Source organism: Gallinula chloropus (genome assembly GCF_964237585.1).
Source record: "Gallinula chloropus genome assembly, chromosome: 4".
Taxonomy (NCBI): Eukaryota; Metazoa; Chordata; class Aves; order Gruiformes; family Rallidae; genus Gallinula; species Gallinula chloropus.
This window is the reverse complement of record NC_140088.1, coordinates 67,889,816-67,910,897: the sequence shown is the minus strand read 5'-3', so window position 1 is coordinate 67,910,897 and position 21,082 is coordinate 67,889,816. Positions and strand designations below refer to the sequence as shown.

The following is a 21,082-nucleotide window of genomic DNA, read 5'->3' as shown; positions in this document are numbered from 1 at the left end:
AAATGCCACCCATCAGGTTCAAGGGAGAAGTCAGCAATATCAAAGGGAGGGGAGGTTCTCCTCCCTCCCCAGGACCCTGCAGTTCACAATGTTACGGTTATCCGAGTAAAAACTGCAGTGAAATCTGAGGCGCGGAGACTGTGTGCACACATCAAACCCCATCATTCCTCCAATCATTCCCTTGCCCATTCATCACTGGCTCTACAGGCAGGGAGCCAGACACGGTGGCACCACCACTTCTGCTTATATAGGCTCTAAATCAGTAAAGACATATTTCTCCTTACAACTGGTCTCAGCCTGCACTTTTGCAGGGATTTCCAGGAATATCTTTTATTGTTTAAAGCAGAGGTGTTGTATCAGACCCAATTATAACTCTCATTTCCTTAATAAGACAGACGCACAGCTGGAACGAGGACTTCATGGTTTTTCTGGGGTACTTTACCCTGCTAGTTCTGTACCAAGATGAGCTCAAAACTTAGGCTTAGCTGTTGTTTCTTCCATTTTTCTTACCAAGCCTTGCTTTGACTGGTGTTAATTCTCCTAGCTCTCACTTTCACGTATGTGGTCCTTCTTTCTTTCCATGAAGAAGGCATAAAACCCACCTTCCAGCACATGCCATGTCTGGAAAAGCACTTTGAGAACACAAAGTCACTTGCCTTTGTAGATGCTACCTTGGTACAGAGGTTAATTTGCAGTTCAACAACCTCTGACCTGCAGCTGGATGCTCCCCCTAGACTCTGTTTCCCATGAGATAAGACCTCAGACGCAAGTTCATCAGAAGCTAAATTTCTGTTTGCTTTATAAATGCTGAGGAGCATACATATATTTCATGGAATCCCAGAGGTCAGGAGGTTGTTCCTAGAAGCTTGTTTTTCATTTCATCTTCTCTTTCTTTACACTTAGGAGTTTATATAAAATTTGATACACAATTCCAGCAGTACTCAGTCAATCACAGCCTAATTTAAATGTTTCCAGCAGAAACAACAATCTCAACGATAGTAGTGGGCACTGGCACTAGTGTGTATTTGTACACAGTATTTCTACCTAGTTGCAATGAAGATCTACAGTTCAAACCATGGCTTTTCTCTGAGTCTTCACACTAGGATACAGCAGCGACAAATTAAAACAAGACCGGCACCAAGAATGACATATTTACTTAAAGCTTTAATAAGGGTGCTGACTTCAGCCCTGTCCAGCCACATTTAATGAAGCAGCTCCTGAAATATATTTCCACAGTACACTACCAGGTTACTGGTAGAGCGAGAGCTTATTTCAAACAAAAGTCTCCAAAATATGTTGAGTGAATACATGGCCTGTTGTTTGCAATGGTAAAACAGACAACTTTGCAACACAGAGCAGCCAGAGTCCCACTTCAACTCTATGAAATTTTTCTTTCCACAAATATTCTCTCTGCTATTTAATGGGCCTGCCACCACGGTGCCCAAGTAATACTTTATTTACTCCGTATAAACACAGAGAAAAACAGTACTGATCCAAACAACTTCTACCACTATCAAAAGCTAGCTTTATTATTTTCTGTGCAGGCAGCAGATAGCATTGCCAAATAACTAAAATCTTAATAAGGCAGCTGTCTAGTGTTAGGCATTGGTTCAGTGTTTCTGAGTAGTTTTTACATAGAATAAACTGAGCCAGCAGCAAGAAGAAATCATGCAGCGTTTTCCAAAGTGAAATGGTATTTATTGATACACTAAGTAAGTGTGAACAAATATTTACTTCCTTTTGGAGCTTCTCTCTCAGTCCAAAGAACTTCTTAAAATGAAAAAAACCACAACAAAGTAGTGCATAACTCGTACGTTAGAAGTCAGAATTTTATGAGGTTTCATTGACTTAATGGCTTGCTAGTAAACATTGAAATATTTTCATACTACTCTCCATAGGCCTGACTCTGCAGCCCACCTGTGCAGAATTTCATAGGCGTGAAGGGAACAGCTTAGATAAGTGAAGGCTTTCTCTGAGCATGCATTTGTGTAAGTATCTGCTGTTACCGTAATTAAGAGTGCATCTGCACACTGATCAGGATTTTCAACTCGGAATGCCATGATTACAAATTCTCCTGCAACCTTGAACTTACTCTTGCCCACTGAACTCCATTATGATCCCTGCAAATCTTGGCCAATCCCAAGAGTTTACCATGGATGAATTTACACTTTTTAGGAATACAGTTTTATAAACTGCATATTCCCCAACATCCATCCAACTCAGCTTTACCACCTTTCAGAAAACGATGTTTAAACAAACAAACAAACAAGCAAGCTAAAACCTTGACCCAGAATCTACTACACTAATACAGGTCCGTTTGTCCTCAAATAACAATTTAAAACAAAACAAACCAATGTGATAGTTCTTAGTCTGCATTCTATTTTCAGCTACATTTTTCAAGTAGAAAATCCGCTTTAGTGACCATTTATTCTTCCAGTGCTGGATTATCAGGTTTTTTAAATAAGAAAAGCTTAATGGACCTCAGTCGACTTGAACTGACTGATTAACCACTGGAGATCTGGTCCCAGATGCATGTGGATTTATGAACAACAGTAATGCATACTGCAGGGACTAGAAGGAGGATTCAATTCATCATCAGGCTAAAACCATACACAGCAAGAGGCATCCTCTGCCATGACTAATCTAAGTCTTTGGGACATCTGCGGAAAGCCAGCAGGTCTGTGCTAGGACAACATTGTATGACTCCAATGCATCCAGTGCTCACTGCATGTGTGATGATAGCAGGTATCAGCAACCACTGTTCTCCATGTAAACTAAAGGAATTCCGCACCACTATTTAATGCAGTTTGTCTCTCTAATCTCATGCAGTTGGAAGTGGGTGCTTTGGTTTTTCAGCTTGTTTCTTCCTGAGGCACAAAGAACAGCAGCAGTAAAAAACCAGTTTGGGACTGGATTTGCCTGCCCTTACCTCGATTTTTCAGTGGTGGCAGCGTAGGGTGAAGGTGTTTGTTACAGTAATCTTGGCCTGTGCAACATTCAATAGATCTTCTTTGGTGTGGAATAGGAGTGTCCTACAAGAAACAATTTGATAGAAAGCAAAGTAATTATCTGTGTCATGACACCATTCTGGCACTTGAGAGAAATACGTGCTGGACTGCAGCATGTTACAGATTTCTGGGATGTGTAGAGTTCGGATTTCTGTCACTGAGTGTATCCAGGAACACTTTGTCTAGATAATTAAGAGATGAATTCACCCCTAACATATTTCTATTGGTGCCCTAGTGCTGCAGACTGACTTGAGTCTAGTGGTGTAAGACAGAACCGTGGAAGTTACAAACATCCATCAGCTAAGGCTTCTATTAAAAAAATAAGTTAATGTGGGTATTCAAAACAGTTTAACCAGAATAATGCAGGAATTACTGTGTGGACTAATTTAGCTGCTGCTTTTGCTCTGACAGGAAGCTGAGTAAAATACCTTTGATGGACCTTGATGGTTAGACTATTCCAGTACTCATATAAAATCACTTAAGGATAACGTTAAGAAAGGGCAAACACCTTAGAGCCACCTTGCTCCATTGCCCATACCCCTTCCACTCCTGCAGCAAGATTTGTTCTCCATCAGGTGAGCACTGGGAATGTCTGGCATCAGAAATCCCAAAGTGCAGCAGCATGTAAGACATAAAAGTTGCTGTGAGCCATCAAGTAGCATCCTCACTAACTTAGCTACCATGAAGTCTTAAAGAATTAGATTGCACTTTTCCAAATCCAAACTTCCTCTGACCAAGGGCATTACTAGTAACAGCTGTGCCAGAGCTCACAGTATCATTAGAAGCAGCTATGCAATCACCATTTGGTGATATAAATGCACTCCTCTCAGCAATCAATTGCAACAACTATCTGCCAAATGAACAGAAGTGAAAAACATGGACCTCATAATGCCTGTTGACTGTATTTCAGCTGAAAGCTATTAAAAAGACCAAAAAAGCTATAAAAGAACTTAGGCAGCAAATGCTTTCTTACCCGACACTGGAAGTCCGAGCCCTCTAATCCGAGACATCCTTTGGTGACTAAATGTCCACCAGACTCATCTTCTTCTATTATGGTAAAGCAGTAGCCATCAGTACTGAGGATTGGAAAGGGTGAATCAGGAAAATGACTTGAAGTGAAAAATGTGCTGCTGAATATAGTCTTAAACTTTGCTCCTTGCAAGGCAAACCTGCCACTAACAAATCAACATACTAAGGCAGGCTGGAAGCTTTGAGCACCCAGTGCAACCTCCTATAATGCAGTCCAGCAGCTCTTGGACTCACAAAGGAGGCTTTGCCTTGGAGTCAACGGTCTTACCTTCCCAATATTTCACAGCTATAAAGCCCATGAACAAACATCTAAATCCTCTGCCTATAGTCATTAACATGTTAAGACTTTGGAGACATATACAAATGCAAACATCACCTCTACAGCAGGTCTGCCTTGTGTGTGGGAACAAGGCATGGATATTTGCACCTGAAGAAAGAAACATTTTTGAAATACTGAACATAAAACATTATTGAGTGATGTGTGAACCCTGTTTTCACCATATTACAAACAGAAACGCTCTTGTGTATGAGTCCTTGAGTTATCATCAACACCCTTCATAGCTGTTTACTTGGGTTATAAGCCTAAAGTGATCCATAATGCTTCCATTTGCAAGAACATGCACCAGGGAGGACAAGTATACTAACAGATGGCTAGATGTTGCTGGTGATAAATGTCCTTGCTCAATGAAGGTCAAATGCCTGAATGCTATGGAAAGTGGAGGAGGAGGGCACAAGAAGGGTGGCTGGTCTACATTATTTTCTCAGCACTCTGAAGGAGATATGTAATGTGTGTAAGTAAAACAAATTGACTGATTTGCAGGAAGAGGATCCAAAAGCAAAGAAAAAACTCTTTAATTGGGGACATTTAAGTCACGTGAAAAAAAATTCTGTTATTTCCCCAGGAAAATAACACTGGTTATTATCTGCAATGAGTATTTTTCAGAAGAGAAGGAACAAACTCAGTTAAAACAAGGAAATAAAAAGAAAAAAGGATTAGAAAATTTAAAGACAGCAGAATTTCAGATGATTTTCTCCTTACTTGAATGAAAGGAGAGCCTAACACAGCAACAACAGCAAAGGCAATGAAGATGTAGGAAACGAGAGGCACTGTTACACACAGAAGAGATAAACACAATTTGTAAGTATTAGCTACACGACAGAGAGATGCTGGATAGGATCATGTCAAACATTTGCTGGGGTATATTTTGATATTAGCGGTGCAGGGTCTAGCCACAGTAAGCTTATTACTTCAAATAATAATCTATCACAGGTTATTGACTTCTGGATTTGAAAAGTCATCAGTTGCACATTACAAATTACTTTCTCAGAGAAGCGAGCAATGACTTCTACCCTTCTTTGACATTGTGCAAGGCAAAGGAGACAGCAACCCTTCTGGGCAACCACCACCTTGATTTCATTGCTTCAGCTTAAAAGATCAGAACAATTGGACTGCCAAGAAGAGAGACTGTAAGGAATCCATTAGATACAATATTAAATTAGATTAGATTTTATTTGTTTGCATGGTGCCTTTGATTCAAAGTAATGAGTAAGTTTAACCCAGGGGACAGAGCAACAAAACAATAAATTGCAATCAAGTGAAACACAAAAATGAACTCCACAGCTAACAGTCCCCTGCAAAACACAAACACACAGTTCACCAAAGGAAAGCAGGGGAAGGAAAAGTCAAATTGTTTGCAGAAATGAAAAAGAAGCAGGAAAGCAGTTTTAGTTCATTTTTTTTTCTGATGTGCCATGGGACTCTTGATTCTTAGCTCACTTCTGAAAATTAAATTTAGGCTTTTCAAGCACTTTAGTCCCTCTGAAAGTTTTACTCCAAATTTAAAAACACAAACAAAATTAGATTGGATAGAGTGAAACGGAGAAGTCATAAAGCTGCAATAATAAGGATGAATCATGTTCTTTAGAGACAATGACATAGTAATGAAGGAAAAATGTGAGACAATTAAAAATAGAAATGCTGAGCAGAATAAATGTTTGTTTCTCCCTCTAATAAAAAATAAACCAAAAAGTTTTCATGCAATATAATAACTCAGTATCTCACTGAATAATTTTTTTCAGGTGTTTGAGCAAGAGGTAGAAATGACTCTTCTGAAAAGAAGATCTCTTACCTGCTCCCCTCTGCCAACACCCAGGCTCTTCCCCTGGTTCAGAGGATGTCAGAGGACCACATGATGCAAATAAATGGCTGGGTATACTCTTGCTGCTTTATTGATTAGCCTACCTCATACCTACCTATGGTAGAAATGAAACTGTTCTTACTTTACAACAAGCCAGAAACCACTCATGCAATTCTGCCTTATTTCCAATTTTATGTTTATTTTGGTGACTGCACAAACAGAAACATCTGTATATCACTGATACGTGCAAAGCAATATGAAAAACCTATTCTCTACGTCCTAGCAAAAATGTGAAGTATAGAATTACTATTTTCTTGTAATTTGTAATTGGAATTCTGTGTAATTTGATTCTGTGAATGATGTGTAAAGAAGGAATTTGACCTGATGCTAGCAAATACATCCAAATACCCATCCACTATTCTCCTCTAATAAAGTATCATCTTATTACAGTGTGGTGCGGGAGAACGATTAAATGCATTTTGGATGTGATCACTAATAAGCACAGATTTGGTATATCACACATATTTGCTGAGAGTGATTTTTCACAGCCAAGTCAAATACCAGGAAAAAAGAGGGAGTTAATAGCGGAAACACTGACAGACACTGATGTAGAAGGTGCTGCTACAATTACAGATTACTAGAAAGAGGTGATTTTAACCAAGACCTTTACTAAATGTCAGAAGAGAGGAACAGAGGCCAACAGCTTTGCAGCTGCTCACATAGATGTCCTCATTGGCCAAGAGCCATTTCTCACAGAAGATGTGATACCTCAGCTACCAAAACTTGGCTGCTGAAGATTTCCTCTCCTGCTCTGTGTGTGTGTGTGATGCAGCCAGGGATGGCAATATGTAACTTGGAAGAGCAACATCTTTCCTTCGTTAAGTGCCTATCATGAACAGATGAGTTAAGTAACTTGAAAAGATTCCTTACATTTGATTTTATGTGCAACTGAGTCCATATGAGTATTATTAATTTTCTCTACTCTTTTTTATAGTTGGTTCTGGTATCAGAAAGAGCTACAGAATCTTTTCATTTCCATCCAAAGTGACCTGACAAGTTTCTGCACTGTTTCTAAACTTTATTAAAAAATGTTAGATTATGTACAGAAACTGGGAGGGTCATATTTGGCTGGCTCCCAATTTGCATCTAATTCACGTATTTTGTCACATTCTTCACTTAAGGAAGATGATGACGGCCACATTTAACAAAACACTGTTTTGGACACTGTCCATAAAACAAAGAGCCACTGTAAATGCATTCAACAAAGGCTAATTTTCCAGAAAAAATAATACAGTTAGTGGCTGTGCATCAGGGAAGTAACACGAAACCAAGTGAGAAGAGCGTTACAGAGTTGTTGAGCCAGATGTCCCTTTGGATGTTTGCACAGTCATTCTGGAGGCAGGGAGAAACATACAGGTGTATTTTCATCACGACTCTGTAGCACCTTTCACTTATGTGTATCATCCATCACAGTAGGTATGAGAACTATCAAGAAGCAAGGAGCCAAAGTAAAGCTACTCATCATCTTCCTCTTTTTCTTTTTTTTCTTCTCTTTTGTTTCCAGAATTTAAACACAGACAAAATGTTTTCTTGTACCTGACCTTAAGATTACACTGCAGTTGAATTTGTACGACGTAGCTTTTTTAATGCTAGGACAAACTTAACATTAATATTTGCTGGTTTTGTTTTGGGTTATGTTGTTAGAAGTACATTCAGCATGCAAGAGAAGCCTTAGGTATTTCAGCACTTTCCACACAGTAACACCAAAGCACTCCCCCCAGCACACTAAAAATCTATCTGAGAGTAACGCAACAGGTCTCAATACAAGGAGACTGGACTTGTATTACTATTTAGCTTAAGGTTTTTATTAAAAAAAACTAATGGTCAAGCCCTGAACAGAACTAAGAACAGGGAATTTCTGGGGCACAGTTGGAAAATGTGGAAGAGAAGACTTTGCATTTCAGTTTAAGCACTTCGGGCAAAGTCACATGCAGAGCCACACATGAGATATACAGCCCTGGCAAAGGGTGAAAGGAAGACTGGAGCTTGCAAGGACTTGTTGATCTTTGAGGGGTTCTTTTAATCAAAGGGAATGTAACTGCCTCCTGTATAAAGGATTACATTTTAAAATGAAAATAAACATTAAAAAAAATTAAAAGCTAACTTGCAAGATCTTAGAATAGCTCCTTTATCAGAAAATATTTAACTTTACCCTAAAAATTAATGTTGCTTAAAGTAAAAGTTCCCTGAACTCAGTGCTTTGGCCCACTGTTGAAGTTTTCTTCCTCCTACATACCAAATAACAAAGAAAATTCAATCCTATCATCTGCAGAACAGAAGAACTACAGTATCATCACTCAAATAAATTATTGCCTAACACTTTAAAGACAAATTAATTATTTTATTGCTGTAGACAACCAAAGCTACCGCAAGACACAGTTGGGTAGAAACACAATCAAGACCAACAGACAACACATAAGAAACTGGGCTCTGTGACCCCTATCTTTAAAACTGCCAGCATTTATTTCTGAATGGAAAATAAGAGTATAAGGAACCTAATCAGCCTCTGTCTTTATTACAAATCCATTAGAATCTAAGTCAATTAAAGCTGAAACTAGCTTTTAAAATATGCAATTAATTATTATTAGACACAACTGCCCATGAATTTGCTTTGCACACACAAAACTTAAAATGGAACAGTAAAACAAGATCCTGGTTGTCTTCAAAGAAGTTGTGAGCTTCTTTACTGAAAGCCTTTTATGAACCCCGCAGATGTTCAGAAAGCATAAAGTTGCAACACACTGCAGGTTAACACACCCTTTACAAGCAGAGGATTATAAACCTTCTGCAAAGATCTTAAATGTCAGGGCCCTGAGCACACTAATGAGCTTTAAATGCCCTGACTGGCCCCACCTGAGACCCCCCCCACCTAGGCACACCCCATGCCCTGGGCTGCATTTAAGCTCAGATCTGAGCATCAAACTCTTCTGAGTGATTGTCTAGAGGTTCCAGTCTCTGGCCCTATCTCCTACATGGACCTAGACTGCTACCAACCCTGTGAGTGGGCCATCTCTGCCCACTGTATTCATGTGTGCTTGGGAAAATGGGGTCCTAGTGGCGAGGCTATGGCTGGCCCTAGCACCCTCCTCAGCTCCTGGCTTGGGCCCCTTTTGCTTCTCCCTGACGCTCATCCTCTCGCAATGAGATGACACTGTATTGGGTCTTCCAAAACTTGTACTGCTCATGGATTGTCCCATTTTTAAACTACTGCTTTTCCATTGATTCAGAAAGCAATCTGTGTTTTAAGCTGTGGTGTTAACCTTAGTCCTCTGAAGTATTTTGGGACTTAAGCTGTGGCAGTATAAAGAAAGGGAAATTCTGTATAGGAACACAGCAGGCTGTAAGAGGATTTGATACAGATGTAGTTGAATATTGACTTTTAAACTTCTAAAAATATGGATAGGATTTCAAATGGCCACCAGATGTCCTCATTTTTATATAAACATTCAGACTACTGGTACCACAGACAGGATCTCTGCTTTAATAGGTCAGTACCTGTGGTAGCAGACCAAAAGCTTCAGGTGGGATGGCAGACTGGTTTTTATGAGAAATTTTTAATGCAATGACTACAATAGGACTAGCTGGTTTATTCGGACTTTTAATTTAAACACAGCTGGAAATGCTTTCCCATTGAACTTTCAGAGCTTCTCTTGCTCCTGCACACACAAAATGCTTCCCTGTTTTGGTGAGAGCCCTGGTAGGGACAGTGCCTGATGCTCTCCAGAGCCCTGGCTATGGATGTGCTCAGTGAATTTCCTGGGTGTCAGGCATGTCCCAGGCCCTTGGGTGTCCCAGCACATACTGACTCATCTGTACAGGGCTAGCAGACCCAAACTCTGCAGGTCCAAGCACAGCACAAAGCTTAACAGACTGGGAGTGCTGCTAAGGGATTTGATTTTTTTTAAATGTAAAAAGCTTTTAGTGGCCATGTCTGAGCAAAGCAGATAATTAATGCATAACTTTTAATCTGGAATGGTTCATTTATTTTTCAGAGAAACACAGTGTGATTGATGATGCCAGAACTTCAATATGGGCAAGCTTCCTTTATAGAGAGGTTCAATGAAAATTCCTGAGTGCATTAAAACTTTGCCAGCACTTCTTGGATGAAATGAGAAGGTTGATGCCTGACTAGTAGGATGACCCTAAAACACAGGGGTAATGATAAACCCCACTAACCTGACTGGTCAAACCCTTTGAAAGCTGGTCTCACCCCAGCCAGCTAAACACTGTTCTCCCACCATCAGACACAGGACTCTCTTCTTGCTGTCATGTCCCATTTCACTTCTCATCCTTAATTCCAGCTCTGCAGTAGGGAATTTAAGCAGCAAAAGATGACAGACTAACAGTTTAAGCAGATGTAGGGAAAACAAGGGGGGTTGAATCTTTTGTATCTCACCACAGCTCTCTCACCAAGGTGTCAGAGCCATAGCAATGATCACCATCCTGAAAAGGATCACTGCTGATAATTAAATACCCACCCTTTATGGCTTAAGGTTTTTTTGTTGGTTTTTTTTGTCTTGTATTACTCCAAACTTGTCAGCAATTTTTCACTTATACCAATGTAACGGGTAAGGAGGATAGTGCTCAGGTGACAGCAGAGGATGGAGAAAGAGGAGTAGCTCTGGAGCAGCCTTTTGACTGTTTCTGTCTTTGTGGACAAGAGTGATCAATGTTTCACTGGTAAATTTAAATTATTATTTGTATGTCTAAATTGGAAAAAAAAAAAAAGCCATTCAGATAGAACAGTCAAGCCTGAAATGTGCAAAGATAATGAAGACAGAAGGAGGTTTAATTTATTACTACTCAACTGCCTGTCCTTGGGCATTAACAGCTAAAACCAAGTTTGGTATTTGACACTGTAAGGGGGACTCTGAAGAGAGTTTTAAAATATTGCAGTGAGGGGGGAAAATGCACAAATCCATTCTAATACATTTATTCATAGTTGCTGGTAACATGAAAAATACTTAATGTCAGTGATGCTGACAAAGCAATGTGCAACAGCAGGCCTACCCAGCTGGGGTATAACCCTGGTTCAACAGGTTCCTTAAACCTTTGTGCTTCCTAGTATTTGGAGTTAAGTCATCTTTGGCTTCCCTGTTACTGTGGATGTGAGACTGCACGCTGGGCAGGAACAGGAAACAGCCGATTTATGCCGCAGGGGATCTGCAAAATGGTATCAGAATGGGGTTTTACATCTCTTAAAACTGGCTGCCACGTGAGAGCAGTTAGACCTAACTCCTGGCTTCAGCATGAGCCTGAAGGAGGAGGCTAGAGAGGGGGGAAGTGGTATTTACAGCTCTCATTGAGACTTTGATATACTTCAGTGCGAAACTGCAAGATGAGCAGAATTAAGTCAGGCTGCAAAACAATACTCAAACCCAACAAAGCAATCAATATCTCTGTAACCTTAGGCTTTCCCCATCTATCTCTTTAACACTGTCTCTTGAAGAGATGACACAATGTGAGACCCTGGCCTCAAACAGCACTGCATACCCAACTGGCATGCCCAGCTGTGCTCGCAACTGTGCCCTGCTTTGCTGCTTCCTGCCTTCCCACAACTCCTCTAGGCTATAGTCAATGAACATGAAAAGCTCAGCCCCACTTTGCTGTAGCTAAAGTAAACTCTATGTGTATCTCAATCCAAGACAGGGGTGTTTTATCACAAGCCTCATTCAACAGCAATAGTATGTGTCCAGCAAGTGCTGCTTTTGCGTGGGGGAATAGCTGCTTGGTCCCACCACAGGTATCCTCAGTCACCTCTGCTTTAGCCAGTATCACTGCAACACAGACCATGTCTGAGCCTTCAAAGGGACTAAGCACAGCTGGACATGCCTCTCAACTGGGGAGGCAGAAGCATCTGAGGAAGCAGAATCCAACCCACATGAGAAGTTTATACTACTCTAAACACAAAACCAAACAGAAGACTATAGCTGGTAAGGAAAATACTCAACACTTCACCTCAAAAAAATAATCACTGTCCTTTTAGTATTGAAGCAAGAAAAAAAAAAAAAGCCCAAAGCTTAGAGAATCTACAAAAGATAGCTCAGCTATTGCAAAGACACACACTATGAGCAAGGTTCCTATAAATGGTGTTCCACAGAGAGCGATGGTAAATTCATAAGCTTTTTCTAACATTTCAGTACGTCTCTAAGTCCCCTCATTTACTACATTCACCTTTAAAAAACAGTTAACTTTGGAATATTTCATATGCAATGAATTAATACAAGTATTATCTAAAACTTTAAAGATGAAACACCTCCACATAAAATATAAATATGTAGCTGATATTTAGGTAGAAATTACCTCTCTTTAGAAATGTTGTATAAAACTTATTTACATACTGCAAGTTAAACTGAAATGCTCAACTTGGGACTGCTGAGTTACCACAAACAGACTTCCCCCACGCTCCCTGGCCCCTGTGTTTCACCACTAAATGTATCTCGCAAACCTGCAGGTGCTGTTGACTGAGTCCTCAGGACAGTGGTGGTGGCACTGACAGGACAGCTTCTTCTGTGGAGGGGCAGGTGCCGTGCTCTCCGCATCTTCTTTCCGGGTCTCCATGCTCAATTTACCAGAACTTCGCAAGGGCATGTTGGCTAGAAAATTGGCTGTAAATATGAGGGATGGAAAGAAAAAAAAGAAACAGTTCTAGGCTGGACTGCAAAACTCCTAACGGAGGCTTTAAAGTATTTCTACCCATCAAAATTTGAGAAAATTTAAGCTGTGTGTTCACTGCAGAGCAGCTTTCTGTAAAAGCCTCTGAAATGGTCACTATGCTTGGGGCTTATTTGGCTTCAGTGGCTTCTGACTGATGGTGCTGACGTTCATGTTCTGCTGCTGCCAAAGAGATATGCCGTGCTTTTCAGATAGCAGAGTACAGCTTTTCTCCTCTTGCATTATGCAGGTCAAATCCTTGGTTTCACCTTTGTGCTTTCTTTGTCTCTCTAGTTGGCACACATCTACATCTACTGAACTCCATAAAAATGAGAGAGATTTACAGTCCTCCAGGCAGAGCAGAACATGGGCATACAATTTAACAAAGACTTAACAGCAAGCAATGCTCTTTCAAGTTCAGCTGCATTTTCTGTAACTGAATTGCATAAACACTACTTGGAAAACAAGAAAAAATAGTTCATTTCTATTAAAAACTTCCATAAACAAAGTAAAAGGCAAGAATGTATTTTAGAATGAACAATGCTGAAATATATGGAGGTGATTACCTCTAAAAATATCAGAGTGCTGAATCTCCATGGAGCTGGTGGAGTACAGCTAGAGATGTTGGTGATGGGCTAGAAGCTGTTTAAGCCACCCCCCTCCCCCAGCTCTACTCATAAATATCAGCTTTCAGTGCTTGTGAATATTTTAAGCCTCAAAGACAAAAATGAGATCAGCATGAAAAGCTTCAACTGGCAGTTTCTCACTTTCCTTTTGCTTCCCTGTAAGAAATCTTACTAAGGGGCCATTTACAACCAGCTGTCTCCAACAGAGTGGTTGAAGAGCAGGCTTGAAATTCTTGATTTACTGTTAAGTCTTTAGAAACAATTGGCATTATTATTATTATTTTCATTGGCTCCCGAACTGCTGCTTTGACTCTTATTAAAATCTTCCCCAAACTGCCATCACCAAGACTGATATATTGTGGAGCTGACAGAATACTGTTCTCTTTTCAGCTCCCTACAGAGAGATGGGGTGGGCAGGCGGGCAGAGGTGATGGGAACAAGTAGCTACACTTCAGGGCTGGGATGGCAAGTGAAAAGCAAAGCAATAGCAGGCTGAAAGATCCTGAAGCACTGAAAGGCTGGACGGAAGAGCAGGGCTGTTCAACCAGCCCAAGCCCTTAGGAGAACTAATGAAGTCCAGTCCACACTCCTGGGTACACGGGATGAGCAAGGGCACCAAGCATGTGTGCGCACACCGAGTGCCTCCCAGTCACTCACCCCCTCTCCTGTGCCAGCTCCAGCAGCGAAGCCCAGCTGGCAACAGCTGGCCAACAGGCTTTAGTTCCCTCCATTGTGACAAGGGATGTACAAGCTTGTCCCTAGCTAACTGGGAAAAATGCTGAAACTTGTTTAGCTCTCAGAAAACTGGGACTTTACACACAGGAATGCTCCTTTAGAGAAGTGTTAGCTTTTTTAACAAGCCCTTCCACTCCTTGCATAAAAGGCATATTGATAATATTAAGGTGGCGCATATGAAGTGCAATCATTCTCCATATTGGGCTATAACCCCTATGAAATACGAAACTCTTGTGGCTTGATCTTTGTATCCCACTAAAACCAGCCGTAGTTTTGATTAGCTTACTTCTTCTGAAAGTCAAACCAGGAAATTAGTTACAAAACATATACAATCAATGGGCCCAGCATCAAGGTATTAACTGGATTCCTGACACAACTGCATCTTGAAGCCCCATGCTGTTTTTACTAACATTTGGCAAAACTAGAACTTCACGGATTAGGTCATTCAAGATGCATTGTATAACTGTGTACTTGTAGCTGTACCTAAGAACTGGGTGCTTAAATAAAAAAAAAAAAAAAAAAAACCACTGTTTATCATAATATAATTATACTTTAAAATGCAGCCTGTGTACAACAAATTAGTATCAACAGATGTTTGCTCCCTGGGTCACAGGATTAGAGATTAAGTAAATTCTCTTTCATCAGCAGTTTTTGCCTGTATTACTTTGTTGCCATTGCTTGCATTTCCATTAGGGAATATTCAACTATTAATATTCCTGTCAAGGATTTTCAGGCTCATGAGGCAACAAAGTGAATTTCTAGCTCATGAGGCAATTAAGTGAAATGGTTTGCTCTGTTTATCATTTTCATGGCTCATTCTATAAGCTATATACAGTCTCTGCAGGGATCTTTCCTCAGCAAGAAATGCAAAAACAAAAAGCATTTTACACCTAGTACACACAAAAAAGTTTAATTACACATTTGAAAGCATCTGAAGATGTTAAATTTAGACAACTAAATACCTACTTCATAATACCTACAACTACAGGTCATTCCTTTTTTTTCAACAAATACGTAACCAGTCATACTCCAATACAACCTTTGCCCAATACTCATGAGGAATGTGACCATGAACAGCTTCTGCAGAACTTGCCATAAGCAACAGCAGCTCACAGCCCCTAGACCTGGTTGCAGTCATAGCTAAAATAAGACAGGTGGGAGATGCTGAATTAGAATCAGAAGTTTTAAATACTTCTGAAGCATCACAAGTGGCTTTTTAGAGATGTAGTTTTGTTTTTAGAAAACTCAGGACAGTTAGACTGGCATTCAAATTTACACTTTGCAAGAGGCTTGAAGTAGGGATGTAGCCTAGTAATACACTTTCAGCTAATGACCGGGGAAAGCTAGTTTAAAATCATTGCAGTTTAGTATTGAGTACACTAAATCAAATGCAATTAAGAGGGAGGAATTAAGATACTTTCAATTAGTCCCTTTTATATCTTCTAAAAGAAAAAAAAAACAAACCCTCTTCTCACTCCATTCTCTTGTTCCTTTCATGCCTTAAATCCCTGGCTGCTAGCTGAAAAGATGGGTGGATCTTTTGCCTCCAAAATTCAGACGTCCCATCCAGCAGATGACCATGGAACATGTAAACTTCTCCCACTCGAGAACTTAGTGTCAACAAGGTGTTTTGACTTCTGTGTCTGCTTGACTTCAGAGCAGAAATATTTTCAGCAGTCCCTTCCCCAAAATATAATATGTGGGAAGAAACTCACAAGAGCTTTCCTGTTTGGCAAAAAGTTCTGTCTGATTCTGGCATGCAAAGCCCCGTTTGGGATGGCGAACAGCCTACTCCCCTGGAATTTGCTGCAGTGCTGCAACAAGCACATGCTGCTCATGCAGCTCTGGCTCTGTCTAGGGATTAGAAGCCCTTTGGGTTTTGAAAGCTATCCGAAGGAGCTGTGTCCAAGTGCCCTGAAAGCAAGGGATTTCAGGCTATTCAAATTTGGCTGCTGCTTCTGCCACAGCCTATTCTGTTGCAGTTTGCTTATGGCCAGCTTCCCATCCCCGATGAACTGAGCAAAGCTTGGGACAACTGCAGAAAAACAGTGGCATCAGAAACAAGGCTATTGTGACCTGCTGAGAAACTTACTGACTGCTGTCAGAGAATTGATCAAAACAGTTGAGAGCCAGAGGGTCACCACCAGACTGGTATACCTTCATCAAATTTAGTTCATTTTCTCAGCTAATCCCTTTTTCCACTAAAATTCACCAGCAAGTACCCTGCGCCTTCCACCACAAGGACAGGCAGGTGGCCACGAGGGCCTTTATGTCTCTTTGGAGAACTGCTCCTGAGAAATACTGTCCTCTTTAGCACTGGGACCACTCAAAATTTAATGTGATGGCCTCTGTTAGGAGTCTCTACCTGCAACCAGGACTGTGTGCTCTGAAGCAGCATGCCACAATAAGTTGTTTTTCCAAATGCATTTGTGTGTGTGTCTCACTATGCACTTGGCTTTACCTGAGCTGCTTTATCAGACGCCAAGGCCGTCTTTAGAGAAAGGCACATCTACAAAGATCCTGAATCCAAGAGAAAGAAAATGAGCAAAACTTTTGTGCTGCAAAATGAAAGCTTTATCCCGGATGACCATGAGAATGACTAATGTCTAGTCTAAAACCCTGCTAGCCTCCATGCCAACAAATAATCCATCTTAGACACATCATTCCATTTTACTTCCCATCCCTCCTAGACTTCATGGAAATCTATGAGCACTAAGCTTTGCATTTAAATACTGACTTTCTCACATGGCAAACCCTTTCATGGTTTTTCAGTTTTGCTATCTTTTTTTTTTTTTTACATGATCAAATCATCACAGCTCCCTGCTCCACAACCACAATGAAGTAACCATCAGTATTAATTATATCCTGGTTTTAAATAATGTTGTTTAATGTTGGTTTAACAGGTCTGTAGACAGTGGTATCTCACACAGAAAAGGAAAATCACCTCTGAGTCTTGCATTGACTCATGTAGGTACAAAAAATATAAAAAATTGATCTACCAAGTCCATCTCTAAGAGTACATTCAGTCCTCAAGCTCTCTGCCGTGGCTGCCAATAAGTACTCCAGCCCCTGCCAACTATAGCCATAGTTATGCGATTTGGACAGGAATTTCTCCACTAGAATCTGGATAAAGCCCAATATCTCATTTCACACCGGCCCACAGCCATCAGCTGGTAATGACTTTTGGGCACTGCTCTGATTCAACAAGTTGGGTAACGTAGGAGGTGAAAAGCTCTGTATTCTATTACTCTGTAGTCTGCAGTCCAAATCTTAAGCCATCCTACTCCCAGGGGATGAATAATTAGCAATATTTATCTTATACTGATTTCTGTGCCACAAGTGTGTGATTTATGTGCAGTCTATGCAGTGAAAACACAGATCTTCCATGACTTTGCACGGGTTTTTCAGGAGTAAAAGTCAAGCTTGCTCTTTCCCAAAACAGATACTTAGGGCCACAAACACGTGTCTATTCAGGGGAAAAAAAAAAAAAAAAAAAAGGACCAGATCATGTCTGTCTATTCAGAAAAATAATAATAAAAAAAAATCAAGAGTGCTGTGCTCACTCCCCTTCCTACCTAGAGTATTTGAAGCCTTAGACAAATGCAGTACTATCCATTCATGTTTTCCCACACCAATCACAATGTTTGTCTAGCAACAGCGTGCACTGACGTGGAGCGATGCTTAGCACTTCAGAGAAGCTACGCACACCTAGGAAGCTTTGCGCATCACAGAACAGGTGTTTCAACTGCTGCCCTGAACTAGAAATTAAGTACACTCACACAAAAAGAACAGCATTAAAAAAAACCCCAAACCTTGAAAATCAGTCCACTTGATAAAAAGCATTGGATAGAAATTTTAAACCACAAGGTTGCTCTATCTGTACCCTGCACGTGCCTATACACTTAGTGTGCTTCTATTAAAATATGAAACTATTATACAACACCGTGCTAGAGTTTCCTATGCTACATCATAAACTACAGCCTGATGACTTCCCACCAGGCCAGGGTTATACCATCAACAAGATTGTTTTAAGAGAAAGGGAAATAACTAACTGCTAACTCACTGTACTTTACAGTCATCAGATAAAAAGAATTTCCATGGGATATTTTCTGGCAAATAGTCAGCAATGAAAACACAGTACAGTTAAAGAAGTTGAAATAAATTACACCTCTTAACTCAGCCTGATCCACTGTGGAAAACAGTCAAGAGGTAACAGTAAAAGACTTTTCATTGGTGACAATCATATCATGGAGAAGGAAAACTGGATCATGGCAGTTTCCCTTTGCTGGATATTCAAGGCTACCATAAAACTCAAGGGAAGTTCAGATGCTGAGACCAGCACATTTGTGATCCAAAGTCACAGTAAACAAAATTTTTCCATAAAACCACCACAAAAATGAAAACAATGTGCTTTCTTTTTCAGTACACAACTGTATTGCACTATGAGTGTCATTGAGTTCCAAATGAGGTTTGTATGAAGTTATGTTTGAACACAGTTATGCCCTTATATACAATCCACTCTAATAAACTGACATACTAAAAATATTGTAGCATTGTTTGGCTTATCGTGTATGATTTGCTTCATTACCCACCTATACTGGATTTCCTCTACACCAAATTCTACATCTGTGCATTTAAAAACTTGGAGTGGTTTTGCTTCTACTCATGATACAAATAAATAAGGGTTACCATCTGATGTAATTTTAAACAATCTGTCATGGTAATTTTCTTAAAAACGGTTTCTGTCTTTATTTGTAGAATTGCCACTGAGTGACAATACGCTCCATGTATAAAGCACTACTTTAAAAATATGCTTATTTTTCAAAAATTCACTTTTGCATTTGTTTTTAAAGGGATAAGCACGCTTATCCCACAAATTCTGTTTAAACCATCTTAATCACACATGACGTTATTAGCTAAATTAGTTAAGTTCAGCATGGAATGTAACAAGCTGTGACAAAGCCACAGAGAGAAGACCCTTAAAATTAATACTCACTCATACCATACTACTGACAAGTTAAAAATGCAAAGGCTTCTTTGGTGTTATAGTCCATGGAAAATACACATGTAAGCTGCTGTCCACCATTACATCACAGCTTGATTGAGTGTTACTTTTTCCTGGTTTCCTCTAATTTCTGCTATCCACAGTTAATCTTTGACATGACTTTCATTTGGAAGAAAAGCAGAAGTGGTTGGCACATTTTTCATAGCACGAGATAGCGTACCAACGGAATAGAAAAAGGCCACAAAAGAAAGACTTCTTTAAAATTTCCAAAGGAAAGTACATGCAAAGTGGTTTTTCCTGCCAGCTTTGACTCAGCAGTCTACCCCTATCCCTCTGTAATTCCCCATTAATAAAGAATTCCTCCAACTCTGTGAATCTCTCCCTTAATTCTGCCTCTATAATCCTTTGGTTCCATCTATAAATGTTCTGTGACACAGAAAAGCTTTCAGAACATAAGGAAGTTTTTAATATTCACAAAGATTACTGGAAAAGTATTTCATGTAATTATCATCTCATTAAGGTATCGACATATTTCTTTATTTCTAATCTCTTTTCAAGAGCTACATTTTACACAGCTACCACTATTTCTTTCTGAATTGTGTGTTCTCTTACCATTTGAAACAAACATCCTACACACATATGCATAAAAGTATGTATGAGGATAAGAGGTAATTAAACTGGAACAGTGAGGTGCACCTATTTCAGGAATACTAAATTGAGACCCAAGGTCTGACCTGACAACGGCTGATCCTTCTGATCTCATCCCCAGAAGGATCTTGAGTCCCAAGTATATCACTTGGGGGGAAAAAAACCAAAACAAACCAAAACAGAGGAGGTGCAGCTAGATCAGATCTCTTCTGATCTCCCACAGTGCTAGTATTTGAAGTACCACAAAATAATTAGCAAGGGATATTTATTTCAAAGACACACCAGCCTAGATTTGTGTGGCAACGTACAGAAATCTTAAGTTTTCTATGGTGGCATTACTTTATATATTGCTTCATATTGAGTGCCTACATTTTCTTTACAGGACAGCTTCACATAGAAAATAAGCTACTGAATATGTACAGTATACAAAGGCACATTAAAGGGTAGTTTCATGTCTTATCCAACTTATATTATTTCTTACCACAGAAAAGCAAATTAACTATTTCAGCACAATTGCTGAAGCAGTTTCTTTGAACAAGGTTACTTTTAATCTCTCTCTCATCACTGTTATGTGCCTGAGCTTTTTCATCTTAAGACCATCTTGGAAAAACATCTGGTTTAATGCAATCAAAATGCAGGAAACTATGCCAGCCAAAGCTCATCTGCAAAACCCCATCTCCTATCTATGAGCATCGAAAAGAAGGAATGGGAGCTCAAGTACAAAGACATGAAACGAGCAGTCTGACTATTAAATACAAATAGCAGAGTCTGTGCCCACTCTTCTTTTAGAAAATATTTATGTGACACAGGAAGATTGCTGTTAGCATATAAAGCTAATTACTTCTGCTTTTAAACTGCACATCCCCACACATACTCGCAGTTCCAAGCAGTGAACACCATATGCCAGCATCATGAGATGATGCAAACTTCACTACGAGCAATCTCAGAAATCCTCACAAACACTTGCTACAGGGGAAAAACCAAAACACTGACAGGAAGCAATGCAGTGTGACCCCATCAGTGCTACACTAGGCTCTGCTATCCCATCTTTAGGAAAGCATCGACGATTGCAATGGGCAAGCTGTAGATTTGTACTTGTTATCATTTTAGATGATATTCAGATTGAGGCATTCAAACAATGGCATTTAAAAGAAACAGCAATCGAGAGCTTTGACCCTG

At 39.9% G+C, this 21,082-nt stretch overlaps 1 protein-coding gene across 1 annotated transcript in view; it reads right to left on the bottom strand.

Moving 5' to 3' along the window:
- The window catches only part of BMPR1B (bone morphogenetic protein receptor type 1B), a gene marked incomplete at its 5' end in the record, with an annotated part of 31,086 nt that extends 18,260 nt beyond the window's left edge, over positions 1 to 12,826 (bottom strand). Inside the window, 3 exons of the mRNA XM_084262932.1 lie at positions 2,930 to 3,032; positions 3,982 to 4,084; positions 12,684 to 12,826. Of these exons, the coding sequence (XP_084119058.1) occupies positions 2,930 to 3,032; positions 3,982 to 4,084; positions 12,684 to 12,826 (349 nt within the window). The remainder of the gene's footprint in view (positions 1 to 2,929; positions 3,033 to 3,981; positions 4,085 to 12,683) is intronic.
- Positions 12,827 to 21,082: the final 8,256 nt, after the last annotated feature.